Here is a 6,389-nt window from a genome sequence, read left to right as displayed (position 1 = left end):
CCCTGCTACCCCCACCACACACCGCCGCCAGGGCGCCGAAGAACTTCCTGGGCGCGTCCTCCCCCCAGGGGTCGGAAGGCAGGGCGCAGCTGCCGAGGCCGCTGGACAGGGTGCCCACGATCTTGCCCAGGCCGTCGTGGTACAGCCCGCACCCGCTGCTGCCCACGGTGAGCGCGCCGGAGGTCAGGGCGGAGAGGTAGAAGCCGCAGGTGTGCGTTTCACAGCTCACGTTGGTCACCAGGGACACGGAGTGGTCGTCGTTCACCACCACCCTGTAGAAAGGGACGGACACGCTGTGCGGAGGGGGGGGGGAAGTGTCGTCGAGGGAGGGGAAGGATCGGGCGCAGGTCCCACCATGGGCAGCACCCCCAGCACGGTCGAGCGACACCCACTCCAGGACGGAGCGGTGGCCTCTGAAGCAGCCTGGCAAGCCGTGTCCATTGCTTGGGCCCCTGTCTCCCCCGCTCACATGCCGGTGGTGACCTTCTGGGTGTCCCCCTGCGGGTTTGACACGGCCGTGAAGGTGAAGTTGCCGTCCAGCTCCGTGGCATCCCAGCCTGTTGGAGGATGTTGGGACGGGGGAGAAGGTTCAGGAGACCGAGGCCGCAGGCGCGTGTGAGAGCAGACCCCTGCCTGTGGCAGGTTGCCTGGACCTGCAGCTGGACGACGAGGTGGAGTTCCGCCCGCAGCACCTGGAGGCTCACCTGCCAGGATGGGGCCCCACTCCGGGGGGATGTCCTGGAGGAGCTCAAACACCGCGATGTCGCTAAGCTCGTCCTCAAACACGATGGCCAGGCCCTGTGCATGGGAAGAAGGGGGGGGAATAGGTGTTCAAATGAAGAAAAGGAGAAGAGCACGTGTACAGGGACGCAAGTGTGAGTCCTTGCCTGAGCTGCACCCCTGTTCAGCCCAAGCGTTTGTGTTGCAGGCCACAACGCCGCGAAGGATTGCCTCCCCGACCAGGCCATTCTCCCTAACCCAGACCTCACCGTCAGGTACCGGCCGAAGGTGGATGGGATGTCGCTGACCCTGGAGGCATTGCAGGGCAGCGCGTAGTCGAAGATGACGCTGTAGCTGCTCCATGGGTATACGAATCGCAGGCCGCGCATGGAGAGGCAGTGGCGGGCCGACAGGATGTAGATCTTGTCCCCGGGTCCCTTCATCAGGGTGCCTGCGGGGGTTGAAGGTACAGAGTCTTGGTTTGTGGCATGGCACAGACAGGGATCATACAACAGATGCGAGTGTGAGGCGCGCTGACATCAGCCCCTGGTGGCTGGGAGCAGCGTCTGGTTGGAGGGGCAACAAAGGTGCCGCTCCAGTCGGATTGTCCGATTACACAGGAGAGCCTTTGCTCTTCCAGGTCCACGTTTCCTGGGCACACCCCCAACAGCCGCGCAACAGCTGCATCAATCGATCTTTTCCGCACAAAAGTATACTGTCAAACCTGTGCAGAAATTATTCTGCTGGAACTGGGTCAGCTGCACCACAGATCGTTGCATGAAGTCGACCTGGGGATCGCAGGCTGCATCGATGGCGCAGGTGTCCATGGAGAAGATTGTGGAGACAATGAGCTCATCCTCTGCACAGGGAAAGAGTTTTCAGCCTCACTGGATGAGTATGGGCAGTGTGGGCACGCCAAAGCATGACACTGGGACGTGGGCAGAGTGAGGGTTACTTTGGGATGGGCAAGTGGACGGGGTGGGCAGCAGGTACATCCCTGCCGACAGAGGGCACTGAATTGCAACGGGTCAGGAAACCCAGTACGCTCAGCAGCCAACGGTACCTCTTTCCGGTGTAAGATTGTATGGAGACTGGTCGTAGCTCACACCTCCCAAGGCCAGCTAGGTGGGTGCAAGGGTGAAGGTGGGGTGAGGTGAGGTGGTACCCGGGAGAGATTTAAACACTCTCCTCACATGAATGACTCAATCAGACACCTCATGTGCATACCCGAAGCGTGAAAATACAGCAGATGAGCGCGACGCGTCGCGGCCGTATCCGGTGGAGAGTCATGGCGAGACCTTGGTACAAGTCCGCCCGAGCTTCCTGGTAAAATTAAATTCAATTATACACATTGAAAAGGTAAAACGCACCGTAGTACTCGTAATACACTCCGCCTCGTACCGCATTGTTTCTTTGTGACCCCCCCCACACCCCCACCCCGTCCTGCCGGGAGCACGTGAATTTATCCAGGAAGATTGCCCGGTCAGCTCCGCGGGATATAACTGTACCAGCGACGAGTGCAGCGATCTCATCGCTATTCCGTGTAGAATTTGGTCGCCTTGGGTAACTATGATGGCGAATGTACAGCTGGGCGGAGTACATCCCAAGGGACTGCCTCGGAGCAAGGTCTCGGGGCCCCCTTGCCGGCCAAGGCGCCAGGCGTGCCTTGCTGCCCTACCCCCGAGCTCTGACCACAGAAGGAATGGTCTGATGACAGGCCTTTCGGCGATCGCCGCAGCCCTGATCCTGGTGAGGCATGGTCACGTGGGTATCCAGATGTGTGGCCCATCAAGCAGCCACCTCCAATGAGGAGGTAACAGCAGACAGTGCCAGGAGGCACATGGCAGGGAACTATCCTCAAACATCTCATGCACGATCTTTCCTATATCTGCAGAATGCAGCACCAGCCCAGGCTGCAAGCAAAGAACTTTCCTCGTATGCGCAGAGTCAGTCGTACGCTGCCGAATTGCAGGTGTGGCAGGGGCAGGGTCTGATGTCTGAGTGGTGGAGGAGTGTGATGCCTGGGACTCACCCTATTGCAGCAGCCTGCAGAAAGATATACTTTTGACAGCAGAGTAGTGACCTTTTGCTCCCTCTGCACTGCCCACCTTCCAGGCTGCGATCGCTGAGAGGGGCGGGTCGGTGGAGGCGCTGAAGTCTGCGCCAAAGGTACGCAGAGTCCCCAGACGCACTGCCATGAATATACCCCCTGGGCATGCCTGCTGGCTGTCCGAAGTGCGAGCTGAAGTCTCTACAGACTTGGCGCTCCCAGCCTGCAGTGGTCCTGACTCCATCGTGCTCACTCATACATCGCGGGGCCCGTGCAGGTGGCTGCCTCGGCGGTCAAGAAAGCGGCGTCCAGGGCCAAATCTGCCTCCAAGGCCGGCAGTAAGGCGGCCAAGGAGGCCGCTAGCTCGGCCGTGTCGGACACCAAGCAGGCGGTCAAGGAGGTGACAAAGTCCACGTCACCCTTCAGCCTGAAGAATATCCGTTCTCGCCTCTTCGACCAGAAGCAGGCTGGCGACGTGCCGGAGCCTGACCCGGTGTCCAGCCCCTCCCTGCTGGGATCTGTCCCAGAGAAGGATGCCCCTAAGACGGAGAAGCCCCGGTCCGGGGGTCTGCTGGGGGTGGGGTCCCCCCCCTCGCCCCCTCATCCCACGCACCCTGTCGCTGCGGTAGCCAAGGCGCCGGCTCCTGCGCCGGCAGCCCTTGCGCCGGCAGCCCCTGCACCTGCGGCCCCCGCCGCGCCGGCTCCAGCGGCCTCCCCCGCCATCATTATCCCCCCCGAGGAAACACAGAAGCCGCCCATGCCGTCGTCGACGCCGAGCAACAATGCCCCTGCGGCCGGCGAGCAGCGCATCACCCCCCCCGACACCCCCGCCAAGCCGACGGCCGCGCCCAAGCCCTCGCCTGAGCCCGCTCAGGAGCAGGCCGGGGGCCCCAGCCCCCCGCAGTCCCTCATCACGTCATCGGAGACTCCGGGCAGCGGGCAGCGCACCACCTCGGCCAGCCCTGTCAGCCAGGCCCTGGACTCGCCCCCCTCGAGCCAGGCCCCTTCAACCCCCAGCGCAGCCCCTACGCCTGCCACTGGCTCTATTGCCAGTGCGCCAGGTGAGGAGCTGGGGTGTGCAAGCACTGGGTGGGGGCCTGGTGGGTGCCGGAAGGCTGCAATGTGAATTGGTGCACCTGCGATGTGTGTGGGATGGTAATTGTCATCGACAGGTGGCCAGGAATTGGACCTCGATTCCCCTGGCTCCTGCAGCACACCATTGCCCCACATACGATCGCTTGCAGGGGGCTTCCCACTCTCCGCCATTGTCATTGGCAGTGTGGGGGTGTTGGGTGTCGCCGCGGCTGCGTTCAAGCCCAAGGGAGACAGCACAGATAGCCCTGTTGCCACCAAGGCCGCGCCCTCCCCTCCCAGTGAGTATCTAGCACAAGGGCTGCATGCATTGGGCTGTGAGGTACAGGGCAGACCAGAAGCTTTCCTGGCCCGGAGTTGTCCTAGATCTTGCTGTCCGTCCCTCAGCTGGTGCAGCACATGTCCATGCTGCAGGTGCCGTAAACGGGAAGAGCACTGCCGATGCTCCCGCCAGCAAAGCTGAGGTGGTTCCCGCCAAGGAGTGGATCGAGGCTTGGCGGAAAAGGACCGGCGCAAAGTAGGGATTCCAGGGTGAAACTGCACGAGTGTGATCATGTTGCCTGGTCGGATGGCGATCCTCAATGGCTGGGTTTGCCCGGCTGATTTTATGATGGATTCTGGTCCAGATGTGCTGCCTTTGGTCGTTGGCAAGAGTTCGGGGACCGTGCAGCCAGTGAAATTGTCACAATAACCAGATCAAACGCTTGATCGTTCCTGATGCCCTGTAAGTGAAGGTCTGTGGCTGGCACCCTTGCGGGTGGTGGATGCTGTCACACTCTACCACCCTGTCATGGTGGTATTCTAACACCGAGCCAGTGTACAGGAATGATGAGTTGCTCCAGTTTGTGATCTCTCCCCTGAGGAGCGCTTGCCGGCGTCTATGATACATTCCGGGTGGGTTTGTGCAGGGACCCGGAAGATCATGGCATGCTGGGCATGCGATGCAGGTCACCATACCCGCATGCCCCAAGATCATTCAAGCGCCTGTCTAGGAGTACTCCAACCTGCGGTCGTCAGGCGGAAGAATTCATGCCATCGTGCAGGTGAGCAATGCGAGGCATGGCAATGGAGCGAGCCTGCTGTGACGCATGGAGCAATTTCGATCTCGGGGTGGCCTTGGCCCATGAAGGATACGACACCATGCATGCTGCCCTCAATTCGAACTCCACACTTCCTGCAATCTCTCTGTGAAGGTTGCTTGGACTCTACATCCCCCCACATGAACTGCTCAACCCTGGCGAGGACCTCTATTTGGACCTATGCCAGCTCCCGGAATGTATGTCCACATGATTCCAGGCTGTCAGTATTAGGACACAGAGGGAGCAGATCCAGGCAGCCTGCACGTGATGGGAGGGTCTGGGCCCTACCCGTTGATCCTGGTGAACTAGCTGGCACCTTGCAACAAGGTCTGAGCCAGGTGACTGCCTGGCTCCCGAGTCCCCTTGCCAGCATTGCAAACCAGGTGACACTGTTAACGCTGCATGTGTGGGTGGCGGTTTGCTAGGACCCATCAGAACTTGCAAAAGGAATGAAAGCCTGGTCGATCAGGCCTGCATGTTGCCCTGCGCCGTGCCGCATGTGGTTCCGACCCCCATCGTCCCCTCCACAGATTGGAGGGGATGCTGTCGCCTTTGCCTCCCTCCAGCCCTCTCTGTTTGGGGTACTGCGTCTCTCATTCACCTATTACATTCTACTGGCCCAGCCGAGTCCCTTGCTCGGTGAGCAGGAAGTCTGGTGTGGTGGATTTCAGCATAGGCCGCTTCTCATCATCCCTGCCCTGGAATGCAAAGAATCGGCAGGTGCTGGAGGCATTGAACAGAGAGATGCTGGCTCGAGGGTTGTGGCAATCAGCGCCCTTGTCATCACTCGCACATGCTTCCCTCCTCCAGGTCTGCTGGACTTTTATGTCTCCACCCCCCTGGCAAGACTGACGCAGCAGCGCTTCACAGAAGATGACTTCACACTTCGAGATCGGCTGGGTGGTGGCAACTATGGGCAAGGTGGAGTGGGGTGGTGGGAGGGTTGGGGGTGGTGGGACAGGTGCTGGTCTGCCGGGGGCACCCTGGCCTCAACGATCTGACGACAAGGGGTCTGCTCCAAACCATATATGCCGCGCCCCTGCCACCCCCGCCTCCTGCGCAGTGTACGAGGGGCTGCTCTCCGCCAACAAGGTCCCAGACCTGTACTCCTCTGCGCTCAGCCTGGAGCAGGAGAAGCGGCGGGTGGTGCTGAAGAAGGCCAACCTCGACAACTCGGGCATCCGCACCAACTTCCTGAAAGCAGGTGGCCGGCGGGGTGACCCGCCGCAGGGCTTCCCACTTTGTCCTCTGGCCCGCCAGCGCTGGTCTGCACGGTGCGCGCTCCCCCCCAAACCCTCGCAGGCACCATGGCCCGGGGGGCAGGCGAGACCGGGCGAGGTGGAGAGCTACATGAATCTCCGCATCTCGCGCCACCCAACGGTGCGTGCCGGCGTGGTGTGTGCGAGTTCCGAGACCCTCCCTGCGCACGCTCCCCGCCGAGCGCCTCA

General features: G+C 61.2%; 2 protein-coding genes across 2 annotated transcripts in view; one reads left to right on the top strand and one right to left on the bottom strand.

The window, feature by feature from the left end:
* F751_0458 (hypothetical protein) overlaps window positions 1-1,547 on the bottom strand; it is a gene marked incomplete at both ends in the record, with an annotated part of 5,102 nt that extends 3,555 nt beyond the window's left edge. The window contains 5 exons of the mRNA XM_011397216.1: window positions 23-293; window positions 470-557; window positions 705-798; window positions 990-1,171; window positions 1,445-1,547. Of these exons, the coding sequence (XP_011395518.1) occupies window positions 23-293; window positions 470-557; window positions 705-798; window positions 990-1,171; window positions 1,445-1,547 (738 nt within the window). The remainder of the gene's footprint in view (window positions 1-22; window positions 294-469; window positions 558-704; window positions 799-989; window positions 1,172-1,444) is intronic.
* Window positions 1,548-2,430: 883 nt separating this feature from the next.
* The window catches only part of F751_0457 (Serine/threonine-protein kinase STN8, chloroplastic), a gene marked incomplete at both ends in the record, with an annotated part of 6,490 nt that continues 2,531 nt past the window's right edge, over window positions 2,431-6,389 (top strand). Inside the window, 8 exons of the mRNA XM_011397215.1 lie at window positions 2,431-2,469; window positions 2,836-2,889; window positions 3,048-3,347; window positions 5,472-5,580; window positions 5,752-5,862; window positions 6,005-6,145; window positions 6,202-6,215; window positions 6,244-6,321. Of these exons, the coding sequence (XP_011395517.1) occupies window positions 2,431-2,469; window positions 2,836-2,889; window positions 3,048-3,347; window positions 5,472-5,580; window positions 5,752-5,862; window positions 6,005-6,145; window positions 6,202-6,215; window positions 6,244-6,321 (846 nt within the window). The remainder of the gene's footprint in view (window positions 2,470-2,835; window positions 2,890-3,047; window positions 3,348-5,471; window positions 5,581-5,751; window positions 5,863-6,004; window positions 6,146-6,201; window positions 6,216-6,243; window positions 6,322-6,389) is intronic.

Source organism: Auxenochlorella protothecoides (assembly GCF_000733215.1).
Source record: "Auxenochlorella protothecoides strain 0710 unplaced genomic scaffold scaffold107, whole genome shotgun sequence".
In the NCBI taxonomy this organism is placed as follows: domain Eukaryota; kingdom Viridiplantae; phylum Chlorophyta; class Trebouxiophyceae; order Chlorellales; family Chlorellaceae; genus Auxenochlorella; species Auxenochlorella protothecoides.
This window is presented reverse-complemented; position numbering and strand designations above follow the sequence as displayed.